At 38.3% G+C, this 19384-nt stretch overlaps 1 protein-coding gene across 2 annotated transcripts in view; it reads right to left on the reverse strand.

Moving 5' to 3' along the window:
* Positions 1 to 518: 518 nt before the first annotated feature.
* The window catches only part of tent5d.L (terminal nucleotidyltransferase 5D L homeolog), a 97034-nt gene continuing 78168 nt past the window's right edge, over positions 519 to 19384 (reverse strand). For both annotated transcript variants that reach the window (XM_018229954.2, XM_041572779.1), the window contains exons 2-3: positions 6328 to 6437; positions 519 to 3784 (exon numbers count right to left, since the gene is read on the reverse strand). In XM_018229954.2, the coding sequence (XP_018085443.1) occupies positions 2588 to 3763 (1176 nt within the window). In that variant the 5' untranslated portion in view covers positions 3764 to 3784; positions 6328 to 6437 and the 3' untranslated portion in view covers positions 519 to 2587. The remainder of the gene's footprint in view (positions 3785 to 6327; positions 6438 to 19384) is intronic.

Genomic DNA, 19384 nt, shown 5'->3' on the forward strand with positions numbered 1-19384 from the left:
GCTCACATTAGGGATAAATCATTAAAATGTATGCTAATGTATGCTCCAAGTGTAAAAGCATTTTTGTGAGATCATAAAAATGTACAGTTCTTTTTCAGGTAATTTTCTAGGTAGAATAATATTTTTTACAGTATAGGGGTTGAACTGGAACACTCAGGCACTTCAGTGGCATTGTTAAAAACACATCTTTGGTAAACAAAAAATAATATGAAACCCAAAATAGCAAATGCAACTTATTTGCTACAGGCCTACAGGCCTTGCTACAGGATGATATACTGCATCTACTTTTATACAGGTGCACAGGGTACATTACAATTGTCTTTAACATTTAAAATTGCTGGCTTACATGCATTTGATGGAGCTTTAATATCCAAGAAATTAGGGATGCACCGAATCAACTATTTGCGATTTGGCCGAATCTCCGAATCCTTCATGAAAGATTCAGTCGAATACCGAACCAAATCCTAATTTCCATATGCAAATTAGGGACAGGAAGGGAAAAAGTGGAAAAAACTTTTTACTTCCTTGTTTTGTGACAAAAAGTTTACGTGAGTTCCCTTCCCATCTCTAATTTGAATATGCAAATAAGGATTCAGTTCAGCCAGGCACGAGGATTCGGCCAAATCCTGGATTAGGTGTGTCCCTACAAGAAGTGATATGTTCAGCTTGTTTAGGTGGAATTTTCATACTGAATTTCTGTAATTTCTGACATAGTAAAATAACACTCGATCAAAGAGTATAATAATATGACTATGCTTAGCCTGATGATATACAAGGCATGTAATGTCCTTATACATTCATATTAGGCACCCCTTCTAGCTACAATCGCATATCTCCCAACATTTTGGAAATAGAAAGAGGGCCAAAAAGATTTGGTGCACCAAGTTCATTTTACAAAATTTGGCAGGTTATGAAAGTTTGAACACATTTTTGTGGTTTTTATTTGTTATTACAGTTTTGTTAATGAAGGTGAATTGCTGCAAATCACTGTTTCCCCAATAGACCTGCTTATCTTAAATTGTTATAGTTGCTTCTTTGCTTATCTTAAATTGTTACAAAAGTATCTAAGTATCTATTCTGGGCTCTCTGCCAAAGGCCAATTATGTCAGAAACGTTGTACCTTTTTCTGGCTGTTCAGTGCAGGAGATCAAAGAGAAAAATGGGACATTTCAGTAACAAACCCGGGACTGCGGGTTAAGCTGTTAAAATCTGAACTGTCCTGTGAGAACGGGACAGTTGGGAGGTATGCAATCGCTTATCTGATACCCAGAGCTGGTGCTAAAAACTAGTAATTTTGTCAATGTGCCTTGCCACCATCTTCCTCAGCTTTTTTGATCTTGTCTTCATTCTGATCCTGGTGGGCACATTTGCTTTTGACTAGAGTCAAAGCTGAATTTAGACACCAAAAGCTGACTTTCCCCCTCTACTGCACATACAGTACATCTGCAATGCCCAAAGAAAAGGAAACAGAGGTAGAAGAAGACTGTGGTGAAAGAAGAGCTTCAACAAAAATACCCTGGGCCAGTGCAGTTTTCTGCTAATAGGAGCACCAGCTGAGGTATCAGGTAAGCAATTATAAGCACTTGGGGTGGCTAACACTTTGGCACCCCCCAGTGATTATACCGTTAGTTCTCTTTGAATCAAATCAAGAAATCCTCTTTGCTTGTATATCTGTAAATTGTACAGTATGCATTATCTCATATATTAAAAATTTATTATATCTGTTCCCATAAAGTAGTGCTCTGATCAAAGCAGCAAACGCTGGTCTTTAATTTCTTTAAAGATTATTGTATATTAGGGTCTACTGAAACAATCTTACAATAATCTTAAATTGGATGCAAGAAATGATTTTACTCAGTACTAATATGGGTCCTAAATGAATTCAAGGCTTAGCAACACCTGCAAACTTGTACATAGGTGAAGCCCAGGGGATGAATGAAGAGCACTTAAGACTGTGCGAAATTATAATTACAGCATCAGCTGTAGCGAGCATTTAACCACAGAAAAAAATATACCTAGAAGAAAGTGTTACCTTTGAGCAGTAAAAATGATTGCAAAAAATTTACAGTTTTAGATTTGTGAATTGTTTCTTTTTTGATAATTTTATGAACTGACTGTTGAGAACTTTCTGGTTGAAAAAGGATTTCAGAAAAAAAAGCTTATAAATTAGATAAAAATTCAAACTGTTGCGAACATGACAGAGAAAACTGACGAATCCCCATGGACCCTTTATAACCCCACACTGTTTATACTGTTTGAATCAACAAACTTTTGTACGAGCTAGACATTTATGGCACCTAAAGTCATTGGCACTGTGTTACTAAAATATATATTTCTGCAGTAAGAGACACTTTTGTTATATCACAGTATTTGAAGAATCATTGGTAGACATTTTTTTCAAAACACAAATGGTCTTCATAATAATAGTTAACAATGTTAAAATTAAGTGGTAAAAGGTGGACCATGGCGGCAAGTATAATGGTCTACTAATTGAATACTTAAGTATTTACTTAAAGTGGCATTTTGCAAATTGTCATTTAGTGATAGGGATTTTGACTTGAATTTCAGCAATGTTCTCAAGTGCATACTAAACCAGCCCACTCTGCATGTGTATGTGAAGTTGGTAAGGCTGGTAGTAGATAGCTGGTTGTCCTTGAGCAATGTAATAATTGCTGAAGTTCCTGTCACTCATATAAGGAGCAGGCTGGTAAAAGCATGTAACATTTGCTGTGTTTGGGATGATGTTCTGCTCTCCTAGGACTTTCAAAGCTAGAATAGTAATCATGTTAAGAGTTTGTCTTCGCTCATGACTCATGAGACAGACTGTGCTTTCATTCACCACTGAACGCAGTGTCATTAAGTAATCATACTTGCTTTTCTCTTCTCCAATGAAATGGTTGCGCATATAAGATTCTATCTTTCTTTGCTGTTCTGTCACATCTGGAAAGTCGATGAAAAATCTAGAGCACATGTAACGTTCCAGGGATTTGATTTCTGCTTCACTTGTAGGCTTGAAATCACGAACCAGTAGGTTGCTGTATTTAAGAAGGCCTCCACCTCGGATCTCCTCAGGATTTCTTGTTGCAATAAGCTTGCATCTCAAATGCTCCATGGCTTCCATAAAGTCACCATACATGCTCTCTGCAACAACTGTAGGATGTGATTCTTGCTTTAGTTCATGTTTATCATCTGTGTAAACACTCAAAATTGAATCTAGTATTATCTGAAAGGAATCAACGCTAAATTCAAATTGCCTTCTGAGCGAATTGACAAATTTTAGTTCAACGTTTTTCCCACTGTTATTTGACAAAGAGATTAAACTCCAGCGATCATGGTCAGTAGAAACCTTAACCATCTTTTGAACATATGCCTCCTTCATAGTTAAGGCGGTGATCTTTTCCTTGTTAACACATTTAGGTAAGAAATCTAGAAGAGAATCCAAGACAATCTCTTTAACAGTCTGGAATTCCTGCTCTCCTGGAAGTTCTACACCAAAAATGATGTCTAGATCTTTACAACTTGTTCCATTCTGTTTTATTAGAATGTGACTTGCTGTAGATCCATTCAAACGAATGTCCTTTATAATGATTTTCTTTTTCAGTAGTTGTTCTTTCACAACATGTATAATGTCTTTCGGCTTCACCTCCATTGTTGGAAAGTTTCCTCTACCATGAATATGTGTAACCTCTGTCAAAACCTGATCAAGAATGGTAATCTGATCCCAGGTGAGATTACTGAATCGGCAGTCTGGACATTCAGTCATGGTGGTCAGTCAGTGGTACAACTGCAGAAATGATTAAACACAAAACAAACAAATTTAGAGGTCACATAATATTTCATTTGATACTTTGACCGACAGATATAATTAGATAGACAGATGGAACTATCATTTCAGAATTTTGATTATATATTGCAAGCTTTAAAGACACTGAGGGGCTGACTAATTAGCATTCAAATTCTAGTTTTTACGGTGACTCAAGGTTTTCTGTGCAAAAACTCACATATTTTAATTAAAAGGGTTTTCTGAAACTCAAATGTTTGAAATGTATTACGTGCATAAACCTTGAATGTAAAAATATGGCATCTAAGGTGAGTTCATGTAAAAGTAAATGGCAGTAGTCCTAGCTAAACTCAAGCGAATTTTGCAATTTCAGTTTTTTTTAGATTCAAGTGTTTTTACAAATAAATGCACATCTGAGTTTGGGTGAGTTTTCAAATATTTTCCAAAAAAAAAGGCCTCCCCAGTCATACCCCAAATACAATTTCCCTTCTTGTCATACTGCCTCCTTTGCTCTAGAAGAAAATATCTGTATTCAGCAAGGTACTACACAATCATTGTTTTTTTTAAAGGGGAACTATCGCGCAAATGAACATTTAACATAAGCTTCAGCATACTGAAACGAGAAACTTTCTAAATACAATCAATTAAAAATGATGCACTGTTTCTGAAATAAAAACATTTATCTTCACTATCCCTCTCTCAGCATCTGTTTCTCTTCATTCTGTCTTCATGCAGGAGTTGGGTGTTGGATATTCATTGACAGTTAGATCCAATATATCTTATAGGGGGGTTCCTTTTGCCCAGAAGATGTATTAGAGTTCACTCTATTAAAACTAACAGACATAATGTCTCTCTACATGCTGGATTTGTGCAAAAGGCAGTTATTTTGTTAGATTTTTTTTTTGTTTGTACTGGAATCAGTTATTTGAGTGAGTTCTAATTCATCTGCTAGGAAAGGAAGCTCCCCTATAAGATATATTGGATCTAACTGTCAATGAATATCTGACAACCAACTGCTGCGGGAAGAGACAATGAAGAGAATCAGATGCTGAGAGAGGAACAGTGAAGATAAACTTGATTATTTCAGAAATGATGCAGATTTTTAATTGATTGTATTTAGAATGTTTCTTATTTCAGTATGATGAAGCTTATATTAAACTTTCATTTTCGTGATAATTCCCCTTTGAACTAAAATGGTATCACAGTCATTTAAAGAATCCCTACTGCATCCTTTCAAAAGTCTTTCCTTCAGTCTCTGGCTAGATTTGCCTGTAATTTATACTGAACTAATTTAACTGCAATACAATTGCTTGGTAATCAGTCAATAAAGTCAAATATGTTTTAAAATTCAGACATTGGCCATTTATTTTTTGAATCCAAAGCACCTGCTTCATCAGATTAATATTATCTAAAGCACATGATTGATCAAATTTAAACAAAACTTATATACCTACTATTTAAATGCTAATTGTTTCAAACCAATATGATGCTCTCTCTGAAATAGTTGAGGTTTTTTTTTTGTGTATTTAAACCTTATCCCCCATATGTAGCAGTAACGCATAACCAATAAGATGTTTGCTTTTAAACAGGTGACCAGTAAATACTGCCTGCTGATTGGTTGCTACTGGTTACTGCTCTGGGCAAACTTAGTGCCTTTTATTACATGACAACCTAAGTTCATAATTAAAAAAAAACAACATTTCTGCAGTTTGCTTACATTCCTGCAGTCATATTTACTGCATACTCTGCCAAACGTATTAGTCTAAAAGTCTAAATTCACACATGATTAGTATCTAATCTGTTAAAGTAGCAGCAAAACAATAAAAGGTTTCCTACTATAAATGCTAAGCTGCGGAGACTACAAATCCATATGACAACAGTTCTCTATTAGGTAGTGATACAGCCTAGGTTAGTAATGTAATAACCATACCAAAGGAACTTTCTGTGTTTGCACTAGAAGCTAAACTTCTCCAAAATTCAGTTTTTTAGGATCACAGGAATAAAATACCTGAGGTGAGGGCATGTATATACTCTGCCTCTTTCTGCATCTAATAGATGCCATGTAAACAGTGCACACCACACATCCACACTAGTGGTATTAATGCAATAAGTTACACCAATTGCTGACAAATTATAATGAAATAGCCAAACTATGAAGCACAAGCCAAGATCAATATAGTGTTAGCACAATGATTTTGGCTTATGTTGTACACATACAAACCTTTTGCAAACAATAGCATGTAGCATCATTTGAATGCTGCACATCTCATTTTAACCGATGTACAGACTGTAATTATGCTTTTTTTAATCAGTACAAAAAAGAATAGCAAAACCCTGAATGCCACAGGGATAAGCATGCACCGTTACAATTGAAATGGCTTGACATTCATTTCTAAGCTTTAGAGCAGTGTCTGGGAGATTAATAGATTACAACTTTAATCAGAAACCATTTATAACAAGATAACTCAATAAGTGCATGGCCATGTTTCACAAATAAATAATATTTTAATTCTCCGAGTTCAAAAAAAGAATGAAATTTCACTTACAGTGGAAGGTTTTGTCGCAGGAAGATTAATAACAGGGTTATCAGTAAGATGACTCATTTGATCTTCCAGAGAACACATAAATCCTCATGATGCCACTTACAAACAGCCACCTGAAGAAGTTGCAAAGGCGAAAAGGAAAACAAGTAAGTATCTCAGATGTGTAATTCATTGGTTAGTATGCAAGCATTAGAAAAAAAAAACAATGCTGACATGACTGATGAATAATCATGGTTTTGTACACAATGTATAAAATATGATTTTCGTAAATCAAACCTATACCTCCATTATTCCTTTTCAAGGATTATACCAAACTGGAATATATAATGTAGATATCAGTAAATATTGCCTTTTTACATCTCTTACCTTGAGGCGATATTTCGTGATATTATCTGTGCTGCCTCTGAAATCACCTGACCAGAAAAAAATGCAGCTCTAACTGTAACAGGAATAAGTATGGGAGCAAAAGACTTTGTCCATGAAATGATTCACGTGACCTAACATGTACAGTATGTGTGCCCTTAGTTTGTTCATGTCCTCTGTGAATTGTACGATCCCAGGAGGCGGCCTTTAGTATTTAAATAGCAATTTACTATTACAGTCTACCCAATGGCACATACTGCTAGAAAAGTATATTTTTATGAAAATGGTTTATTCAGATGAAGCAGGGTTTTACATATCAGCTGTTTTATGCAATATATTTTTTAGAGACCTACATTGTTTGGGGGTATAATTTTCCTTTAATTTGTCTATTTAAGTAGTACCTTACAGCTACATAACATTTAACATAAAGGACCGTTTCTTGTTAGTTTATTGCTAAAAACTGAATCACCTACAGCAAACTGATAGAAGCATCATGTGATTATAATGGTACTTATAAGGGTTAGTTCAAAAACCAAAAAGTTAGTCTAAAAGTTAAGCAAGTAACACAATCAAAAGTCAGATTATATCAAAGAACATATTCTTAAAATATTCATGTTCGTCCACATGCTCAACCAGGGGCTCGTTGATCCAAACAGTATAGTCATTCTGTTGAATAAACGATTACAGATCACTAAAATAAGCAAACCTTACACCCCAATAGTAGGTAAATGGGGCAAAGTGATATTGTGCCCCTGAAGTATAAAAGCCTTTTTTATACTTCCAGGGCACAGCTCAAGCTACCTTTTAGCATAATGTAAAAGATAGAACTATGAGATAGAACTATGAGACAATCTGGAGTTGGTGTAAAGGTGGCCATACACGGGCCGATAAAAGCTGCCGACAGACCGTGTCGGCAGCTTATTGGCCCGTGTATGGGGGCCCCCCGACGGGCTTCCCCGATCGAGATCTGGCCGAAAGTCGGCCAGATCTCGATCGGATGGGATTAAAAATCCCGTCGGATCGCGGCCGCATCTGTTCGTTGATGCGGTCCCGCGATCCGACCGCCCGTTTGGTGAACGCTAGGATCCGATCGTTGGGCCCTAGGGCCCACGATCGGATCAGCCCGATATTGCCCACCTCAAGGTGGGCATATCGGAGGGAGATCCGCTCGTTTGGCGACATCGCCAAACGAGCGGATCTATCCGTGTATGGCCACCTTTAATTTTTGCTACTAGGCCTTTGGCAAATATCACTATCTATAATTATAGACATAAAAGAGAGCTAAACTTATTTTCCTAATGAAATCATTATGATAGTGTTGTATTGTATATACTCTGAAAATGAAAGGGTTCATTGGTAGACATTTGTAAACAAGAATTTAGTCTTATTTTAGAATCAGTTCATCTACATATTTCCACTAAAGCCATATTTGCAGTGTGACATTTAACTAGCAATATTGATTTTTCTGCCCAATGCATTTCACTTTGGTTTTCCTTTAATACTCCTGGCTGTATTCCCAACACAACAGAGGCTGAAATACTTCTGGTATCTTTTTCTTTCATAAGGGGAATCAAGTGCAGCAGTGATGAACTAGTCATTATGCTCTTTATGATTCTTGTGCCTCATGTTTTAAACATTCTTTGCATGACATTCTATAATGTTATGAGCTCAGTTTAATGCATTTTGCACATTGCATTTATTATTCATTCCTTATTATTGCAGTTGTAGAGCAATTTTTCTATATGATCTTTTTGTATGGTCTTACATATATAAAAGTAACCCAAATATGTAACTTAATATCATAATATCCTAATATAATAATATAATGGCCTGTTTGCGCCTGGCAATTATAAAGTTCAGCATAAAATGTAAACACTACAGTTTTTTTTAACACTAACCATGTACATACTCCACATTGTCCCTTTTTATGTGCCCACCCTCCAAGGAACCAGACAAAATATTGAGGAAATTTCCCCCCCCCCATGCCGACCTGTGAATCCCTAAGCCAAATCACTAACTTGCTTGGGAGCTGTGGTTGCCCTTCATTTACTGAAACATCACTGGAGTATCTTGCATGCATGTTATCATGCAAGTCTTCCCATGAAATAACTAGGTTTTGGCAAGCCAGAAGGCCAAAAGGTGATGCTGTGATAAATCCCTGTCAGAAGGATGCTGCACTATCACTGGGAGATGTTAGATTACACTGAGCTAAACTGTTAGAAATGGTAACACATGGGCATTATTTAACACAGCACTTTGTCTCTGTGAAAATGTTCAAAAAGTGGTGACCAAGCATTAACCATTGTTGCACCAGTAATACAGTGAATGTACAGCTAAGTATTTTGTGCTAACTATGTTTCTTAATTCTCAGTATTATTCAAGTCAGAACATTATCCAAGAGCTCCCTGGCAGGAACCACTAGATAGTGTGTGGCGGATAGATAACTAGAGGCTTATATATATATATATATATATATATATATATATATATATATATATATATATATATATATATATATATATATATATATATATATATATATATAGAGCAACTGACAGCAGGAGATGAAGCCCAGAAGAAAGTCAGTATTTCATTAAATATTCAGTTGTGTTCGACATTAAAGTGTTGGCTAAAGTGTTGGCGAACAGATTAAAGCTGGTAATAGATACCATCATCCATCCAGATCAGACTGGTTTTATGCCCCAAAGAGCCACAGATATTAATGTCAGGCGCCTATTTACGAACATTGGGGCCACGCACCAAAATGGGGGAGAGAGGGTTGTGGTGTCCCTTGACACAGAAAAGGCCTTCGATACAGTGGAGTGGCCTCATCTGTGAGCAACACTAGAGAGATTTGGACTGGGCGATAACTTCATTAGGTGGGTCAAAGCAATGTACTCTGCTCCTAGAGCCAGGCTCCTGGTGAATACAGTGTTATCAGGGGAATTCCCGCTACAGAGGGGAACCAGACAGGGGTGCCCATTATCCCCCTACCTCTTTGCCCTGGCCATTGAACCAGTAGCCATCCGAGTGCGAGCCAGTGTGAACATTGTGGGCCTTAAGATGCAGAGGGTGGAGGAAAAGGTCTCAATGTACGCGGATGATATGCTGGTTTATTTAGCAGACCCAAGAGAGTCCATTTCAGCTCTTTTAGAGGAGGTCACCACCTTCGGGAATCTGTCGGGCCTCAAAGTAAACTGGGGGAAGTCCCTGGTCTTTCCCATTGATCCTGATACACAAAGGGACCCCCAGCATGGCCCTCAGCTACAGTGGGTAACTACTTTCAAATACCTGGGAATAGTGATACATAGGGATGCCCCCAGATATCTGGACTTGAATTTGACGCCTGTCATACGTAGCATGAAAACCAAGTTCCAACACTGGTCCGGTCTCCCACTGTCCTTGCCAGGCAGGATTAACCTCCTCAAAATGGTGCTGCTACCAAAGCTGCTCTATGTGTTTCATAATTCACCTATTTTACCCACTAAGGCATGGTTTTGTGAGCTAGATGCCTTGGTGAGGGGCTTTGTTTGGGCTGGAGAGAGACCGAGGATTAAAACCCAGATGTTGCAAGCCCCACTAAGAAAGGGGGGACTAGCCCTCCCTAACTTTCTTTTATATTTCTATGCCAGTCAGCTGGTGTATGCCTGGTGGTGGCTTAACCCGGACCCTAATAACCAGGCCACGGTCCTTGAGGCAGCGGTGGTCTCTTCATTTGAGGCTTTGGCTAACCAGTTGCACAGAGGGCTCCCCTCTGCCTCTAAATTGACGCATCCCATGAGAACTGTGACTCAGGTATTCCACAGAACTGTAATACTTCCCTACAAGGCCTTGGCCAGTTGGTCTAAATGGACCCCAATTTGGGGTAATCCCAAACTCCCACAATTTAGCACTCTACCAGATGCTGGGGTATGGGCTGGAGCGGGGGTGGAACTACTGGGGGACGTGGTACAGGGGGATGTCCTGAAACAATTTGCCCAGCTCAAAGATGATTTTGCTCTTCAGAATCATATGTTGTTCCGATTTTTACAATTTAGACATGCCTTCCAGGCCCAATTTCCCACTGGCACTTTGACACTTGCAGCATCCACCCTGGAGAAATATCTCCATAGGGCAGAACTCACCAAAGCGCTAAGTTGGTTCTATGTCATATTACTTCAGGACAGTTTTGATCCCGTAAAAGTCGTTGCCTTGAAATGGTCCCAAGACCTTCCCCAAATAGAGGAGGAAGCTTGGAAAGACATTTTGGATCAAATACCGGACACTTCCATTTCAGTACGGGACAGGTATATTTGCACCAAATTTTTTAACAGGGTCTATCTGACTCCGCATAGGCTGGCACAGATTTACCCCGGGTGCCCGGATATTTGTGTGAAATGTAATCAAGATGTGGGCACTTACATGCATGTTTTTTGGGATTGCCCCAAAATACAGCGCTTTTGGTCTGAGGTGTTAGGGGTTGTGGGTTCTGCTGCAGGACTGCCGACCATACGGTCTCCTGCCTTTTGGGACACGCTGAGGGACTAATGTTAAAGTCAAATGAAAGACTGTGCTTGCTACAACTCTTGCACTATGCAAGGAAAGCCATATTAATGACCTGGAAAGCTGTGGAAGCCCCTACGCAAGCATTTTGGAAGGCGTTGGTAAATGGGAGTCTCCCATGACAAAAACTCACCTATATTGCACGGGGTTGTCCAGGAAAATTTGGTGAAATTTGGGATGAGTGGCTATCTAATGTATGAATATAATGGTGTCTGAGAATGCAATGTACGCAGAATGAGATACTTACGATGTAATTGATTGCAGTGCTCAATCTGGCTAATCTTAGCTATTTCTTCCCCTTTCCCCTTTTTTCTTCCTCTCTTTACCTGCTTTTACTCTCCTTCCTTTTTATAGTCTTTTTTTTTCTTATTGTTAATGTGAAAAATTACTCAATAAAAAGAATCTGATAAAAAAAAAATATTCAGTTGTGTGGAAACATATCCACTGAAAGCAATAAAAGGCTTTCCCAATTACTTCCCATGTGTCCAGTTTAAAACACAATTTGATTGCTTAATTTAAATGTATATTTTTTCTTCCCCTTCTTCTTGTGCAATTGGTATGTGTCTATACACAGGGAAAAGAGGTATTTAAGATCATACTGAACAGTGCAGAATTAACTACATTCTTAAAGTGGCCATACACATAGGGGCAGATTTATCAAAGGTTGAATTTCAAAGTTAAATTTACTTCAAAATTCGACCATCGAATGGCTATATTCGATATTCAAATTTTTTTTTACCGAATTTGCGGTCGAAGTAAAATCGTTTGATCGAACGATTTTACTTTGACTACAAAAAACGTAGAAAACATGCTGTAGAAGGTCCCCATAGGCTAACATAGCACTTCGGCAGTTTTAATTTGGCAAACTATTTAAGTCAAAGTTTTTTTAAAGAGACAGTACTTCGATTATCGAATGGTCAAATATTGGAACGATTTTACTTCGAATCGAAGTCGAAGTAAATTCGAAGTCGTAGTATCCTATTCGATGGTCGAAGTATCCAAAAAATTACTTTGAATTTTTTTACTTTGAAAATTCCCTCGAATTCACTTCGACTCTTGATAGAGATAGATCCGCTTGTTTGGCGATTTCGCCAAATGAGTGGATCTCTCCCCGATATGCCCAAATTGAGGTGGGCGATACTGGGCTGATCCGATCTAGGGCCCAACGATGGTATCATATGTAGGCAATACGGGCGGTCGGATTGTCGGGACCGCATCAACAAACAGATGCGGCCGCTATCAGACAGGATTTTTTACCCTGCTGAATCGACATCTGCCCGACTTTTGGCCAGATATTGATCGGGGAAGCCAGTCGGATGGCCCCACGTACAGGCTGATAAGCTGCCGACTCAGTCTGTCAGCAGCTTTTATCAACCTGGCTAGCTTTAAACATCTAATCCACCAGAGGTATACAGCAGAAGATGGGGTTGTAGGTAGTCACCAGGTAATCTTAAATATGTATGCTTCAAAATATTATTGGGGTAATGTAATAAAAAGTTTACTACTAGTCTGGTAACTCTATCAACAGTATTTAGTAGAGTTAAGTCTAAAGCAACTGAAACAGTGGTGGTAATTTAGCAACACTAAGCAAATTTGCCTGTGGGCAATAACCCATGGCAACCAATTAAATTGTTGCACATTGTTGCCAATGATTGGTTGCTATGGCTTACTGCCCCTGGGCAAATCTGCCCAGTGTTGATTAATGATCCCCTAGTGAGTGTAACATGTATAATGAAGTAGTAGAATCGTTAATGAATCAGATGAAAATTAAGCGTAGGACTGGCCAGATATGGGATGACTTTGACGTAGTTGACCAGCTTGAATATATTGCAATATATGGACAAACAATCCCTGTTTTGTTTTAAGGGTAAGGCATTTTTAAGTAGCTTAAGGCACAAAATGTCTCAATGTCCCAAATATATTGATAATGGGTTGAGTGCAGCGGAACTCTTGTCTTTGTGTATATGTATTTTGTGGTCACAGCCTCATTGCACCCCCGCCTAATGGTTTAAAATTTAGTGGTGAGCACAACTTTCCCTTGTTTGTTATAGTTTATACAGGAACAGTGGCCAGCTCCATGTTGTAGCTCCCAGCATTCCGAGCTACAATCAGGTAATCATACTGGTAGCAAATGAAAAAGAAAACCATTTGGTTTTAACCCTAAAAGCAAGCAGGTTGCAGGTAATACTCAATCCCTGTTTAAAATGTATAATGTAGCAAAAGAATTTATAACGAATCAGATTTAAGTTGAGTGGAGAACTGGCCAGACCAGGGATGACTGATGTAGTTGGCCAGCTTGAATATATTGCAATATATGGACAAACAATCCCTGTTTTGTTTAAGGGGGAGAGGATTTTAGTATCTTAATGCACAAAATGTCAGATTTATCAAAATTTGAGATTAGGGCAAAGAAACACTGGGAAATTAGTTGAGTGCACCTTTTGTCTTTGCCTATCTAAAGCAACTGAACTTTATAAGTTTCCTTGAAAATGTTTCACCACTCATTTGTGCGGTTTCGGGTGCTGGTGAAGTTTATCTTTTTTTCCGAGGTCGGATATTGGGCCGGCCCGCACATCACTAGTTCTTAGTATTGTGCAAATGATTCTGCAAAATATTATTATGTTTTTTCTCTTTTCAACCATTAAACTTTTAAAAGAGCAAATCTCTGAAAACAATGTGTAAGGTCTTGTAGAGTAGAGCACTTTATAAAAAATGGACCTGGTTTGGATTTTGTACTTACACAGGGAGCTATAATCATCTCTTTAAATCTACTTCCTTTCTCTCACAAAATAGCAGGTTGCAATGCTTTTTAACTGAGATTCTAGCTACCGGTATACAGGTATATCAGACCATTCTTTCACATTCTCTGAATTTCTATTCTGAAATTCACTGTATACCTAGATTAATTAGCTGAGAGACTGAGATAAGAAAGCTTAGGCAAAGGAAACAACTCCCTGCCAGTTTTAACAACACATCATTTAAAAAAAAGTAAAAAATAATTGAATAAATGTGGAAACCTACTCTGAAGGAAAATACTTTATATCAGCTGATTTGTTGACTGCCAATCAATGAAAGATAATGGGGGTTCAAAAGTACCAACTAGTTAATTAACTCAAATTATTGCAAATGGCAGGCATGCAAAGATGTACTTTTCTAATGCAACAGCCATTGTGAACGGACTCCCTATCCTTTCATACATCTCTACTGTATGTTTACTAAATAAATAGACGTAGAATGGCTTCTCTAATTTCAGAAGAAAGATCAGAAGAAAACAGTCTACTAATATCAGACAGCCCAAACTGGTATTAATCATTTTCATGGTAGGTTTCTTATTTAATTGTAATTAATGCTGCCTCCGTTCTTCTGACTGCTTGGCATGTGTATATGATTTTGGAGTAGGATCCAATGTTTGTGCAATAACAGCAGGCTCATTTACATTGTGGGTAATATACTTTCATAATATTTGTCATCATTAACAGAAGATGCTGTCGTACAAAATTGAGCATTGAGAATGTTAAAAGAGCAGCAGCAGGGGAGAGCAGTTCCAGAAAAGTTACTCAAAGAGAGAGAGAGAGAGAGAGAGAGAGAGCGAGAGAGAGAGAGCGAGAGAGAGAGAGAGAGAGAGAGAGAGAGAACTCCAGATCTGTGGTTCAGTGTGCTTTTTCTTCTTATTTTACTTCATGCTGCATCCAACGTTTCAGACCTTTATAAAGATAATGATTCCAGATAATGGATCTTTCCGCAATATGGATCTTTATACCTTATCTACTAGAAAATAATATAAACATTAAATAAACCCAATAGGCCGGGTTTGCTTCCAATAAGGATTAATTATATCATCTTGGCTTGGGTCAAGTACAATGTACTGTTTTAAAAAAAAAAATGGATTATTTGGATAAAATGGAGTCTTTCTGGATAATGGGTTTCCGAATAACAGATCCCATACATGTACAAGAAATCACTAAATGATTTAGCTTGTTTTATGGTCCTAATAAGGCAAGCCATGTCATAAAAGATGAGATTAGAATTTACTTCTTGTAGCTGGCTACAGATAGGTATCATTGCTTGCAGTATGCATGACTTCACAAACTACCATAATCTGTTCCATTATGAAAATAAGAACCTTGTTTTTAAAGCAGCTACACTACACATTATACCTATAAATCTTCACGTGTGACATTAACCTCTTTAAGACATTTGGATCTTGACTCTTGTGACATATGCCTAGCCATAAAAAGAATAAAAATCTCTGTTAAAAAATCTGCCTTGCCTGCTTTTTTGACATTAATTTGACTATGGCAAAATATACTTCTAAATGTCAGCGGAAATAGACAGATAAAAATGGATCTGATTTTTTCATTATATTAGTTTTAAAACACTTTATTTTGATCCCAGCATACACTTTTTCTCATCATTACTTGTGAGATCTGCACCTGTTTACATTACAGAAATGCAGAAAGGAGATGATCTCTCCTTTGATAAGGGTTTAGTTCTTGGGTCAAGTTCAGAAGCTCCGATTAACATGTATTATGAAAGGAGTCTGGTGACAAATCCATTATATAATAACAGCTAAAATGCTGAGCACCCTGTTCCCTGTAATATCCTTGTATGATGTGTAGATTAATCATGTCTCACACTGGGAACATCCAGCACTAACATAAAAGACAGTGAAGGCCATCAAGTCCAGAGTAATTATCTCCTTCAAGAGCATGCCATGCAGCCCAGCAACTCAATGAGCACTCTACAGTGCCTGCTCCTGAAAATCATTGATTTAAAGACATCTGAAGCGGAAGAATTGTGCACAAAATGTAACAATCTGATATAGAACAACTGCTTATGTGGAGGTGTATATTATGCTTCTGCTCTATGTGTCTGTTTGTATAAAACATTGATGTAAATGGAGCAAGAATAATGGCAGCAAAAATGTAAACACAGAGTGTGTGAGCATATGTGTGACTGTGAAACACACCATAACATAAAGCAAACTTCAGTTAAATAGGTCATAAATTCAATGCCTTTGTATTGTACTCTTGACAACATACCCAGACAATAACAATGGTTATATTTAGGGATGCACCGAATCCAGGATTTGGTTCGGGATTCGGCCTTTGTCAGCGGGATTCGGATTCGGCCAAATCCTTCTGCCAGGCCAAACCGAATCCGAACCCTAATTTACATATGCAAATTAGGGGCGGGGAAGTATACAACTAGGAAGTAAAAAATCTTTTCCCCTTCCCAATCCCTAATTTACATATGCAAATTAGGGTTCGCATTCGGTATTCGGCCGAATCCTTCACCAAGGATTCGGGGGTTCGTCCTAATCCAAAAAAGTGGATTTGGTGCATCCCTAGTTATATTTGAAGGCTTGATCAGTCCAATTCTGTGCATATAGATCTAATTAGTTCCTAAATAAATGTAGCAGTCTTGTAAATATAAATTTATTCCAGACTGAGCAGCGGAAAGAAGCATAATACAGTAGAGCTGCCCATTGGGAAGGGGTTAATTAATATAAAGCTTTAAGGTGTTCTTTTCCCTGTCTATGGCTCAAACCCAGCAAGTAAACAAACCAGGGTATGTACCAATAGTCTGTGCGATGCAAAGCCCAGGGGCAGCTGTTACAATAAATGTATCCTGTATGTCCCTGGAAGACATTTCCTAGTTTGCTGTGACACCTTCTTTAATATGTTCTATATTGGCTCAGAGAAAAGCACAAAGCCATTCACAATCAATAGGACAAGAGAGACTTTTTTCCTGCAAATAAATTATCTGACTTCATAGGAATGACAGGTATTCTATATGCTATAAAATGACCTACTTTTAGCTATAAAAAAAGAATGAGATCAAATTTTATACAGATTACCCTTCCCTAGCCACAGGGCTCACTGTCCCTCTTTGTGCTGATGTGAGACAATTCAATGAAACAGATCAACATCTCTCAGAAGAAAAGAAGAGAAAGAATTACTTTTACTTGTGGTATATTTGATCTCTTTAAAAAAAAAAAGGGCTTAGGCATCCTGCAGTACCCTTTACTCAACACATATGCACAACAAGTAAGATCTTCTCATATGATAGAGTCTTGCTAAACCTAAGCCCCACTATTCACTGTGCTGCTGGCAACAATACAGTTACAGAGAACAACAGACATGAGTATCTGTGCAAGCAAGGCAGGCATTTAAACCATCAGATTCCTATCACTAAGGAGGCCTAAATCATTAGAAGAGGGGGTTCTGGCAGTGCCTAGATTATTCCTTAATAAGCTCTGCTCAGCTAGGTAACATTAGACATATGAGACAGTAGGTCTCATATGATAACAGAGCACAACTGGATCTATGGTTTGTAGCAAAGTACAGTGTTCATGCATATTTCTGTAACAAAGAGCACCCCCAGCCTAAGTGTAGCATCCATCGAAGTACAGCTCCCAGCATCCACTGAAACTAGCAGGTTACAACGGGCCACAAGCTCAACTAGCCTAAAAAAGGTACATCCAAAAACAATACAAGTTTGGGCAGTTGCTTTTGGTTTTAGGATACCTGGGAGGCAGATTAAACCCAACAGCATCTAAACGCACTTACTGATACTTTATTAAGAAATATTACCCTCCCTGCTTCTCATGGTAAAGAAAGAGGCATTGGACACAACCTCTCCCTTTCTGCCTTCTGGGTTCAACATAATATCTGCACTAATGGTCACAATCTGGGCTCTTATAGAGACAGAGCCTGGTGCAAGCTGGGCTCTTAAAGGGACAAAGTCTGGCACAAGCTGGGATCATATAGAAACAGAGCCTGGTACAAGCTGGGATCTAATAGAAACAGAGCCTGGTATAAACTGGGATCTTATGGAGACAGCTTGGTACAAGCTGGGATCTTATAGAGACAGAGCCTGGTACAAGCTGGGGTTTTATAGGGATATAATCTGGCACATGCTGGAATATTAAAGGAACAAAGTCTGGCACAAGATGGGATCTTATAGAAACAGAGCCTTTTACAAGCTGTGATCTAATAGAGAAAGAGCCTTGTACAAGCTGGGATCTTATAGAGACAGAATCTGGCACAAGTTGTGCTCTTAAAGGAACAAAGTCTGGCACAAGCTGGGTGGTTATAGGGACAGAATCTGACACAGCTGCGCTCTTAAAAGAACAGAGTCTGGCACAAGTTGTGCTCTTAAAGGGGCAGAGTAACATAGTAAGTTAGGTTGAAAATAGACACACATCCACCAAGTTCAACCTTTTACGTCTATTTATAACCTGCCTAACTGCTAGTTGAACCAGAGGAAGACAAAAAACAAAATTTTAAGCCTCTCCAAATTGACTCAGAGGGGGAAAAATTCCTTCCTGACTCCAAGATGCAATCGGTCCAATCCCTGGATCAACTTGTACTATGAGATATCTTTAATAACCCTGTATTCCCTCACTTGCTAAAAAGTCATCCAACCCCTTTTTAAAGCTATTTAATGTATCAGCCAGTATGACTGCTTTAAGGGAGAGAATTCCACATCTTCACGGCTCTCACTGTAAAAAGTGCTTATAGGGACAGAAGCTGGGCTCTTAAAGGGACAAAGTCTGGCACAAGCTGGGCTCTTATAGGCACAGAGTCTGGCACAAGCTGGGGAGAGCGGAGAGGGGAAAGAGAGTAAGAGACTGGCAGAAGCTGGTCTCTTATAGAGGCAGAGTCTGGCACAATCTGGGGTTGTAGCTGAGCATGAGATATAAAAGGTGTCCCCAAAACCATGCAGCTTGCAATAAGCTTATATACTGGCTTTGTACATTGCTATATACAATTTGCTTTTATACTGTTATAAAGTCTATTAATAAGCAAAGAACAGACAAATTAACTTTCCCCTCTCTGAGTTATTACCACAGTAATTTTTAAATAAATGAGCAACGGGTACTGAAACATTACAATGAACATTGTAGAAAAAGCAATTTACTAGTCAGTATTAAGGGAACACCCCCTAGCCTTAAATTAACAGGACATTATGAGAGTTTGGCAAGGCTGCATAACCAGCACATAACCTATTACTATTCTGCAGGAGATAAAGGAAGATAAAGCACATGATTGTTGTATAACAAATGATACAGATGTTATTTGTAGGCAGAGATATGCTTCCTGCACAGACACCCAATGAACAGCACAATGTAGTGCAGCATTCTGATAAG

This window comes from Xenopus laevis, chromosome 8L (assembly GCF_017654675.1).
Source record: "Xenopus laevis strain J_2021 chromosome 8L, Xenopus_laevis_v10.1, whole genome shotgun sequence".
In the NCBI taxonomy this organism is placed as follows: domain Eukaryota; kingdom Metazoa; phylum Chordata; class Amphibia; order Anura; family Pipidae; genus Xenopus; species Xenopus laevis.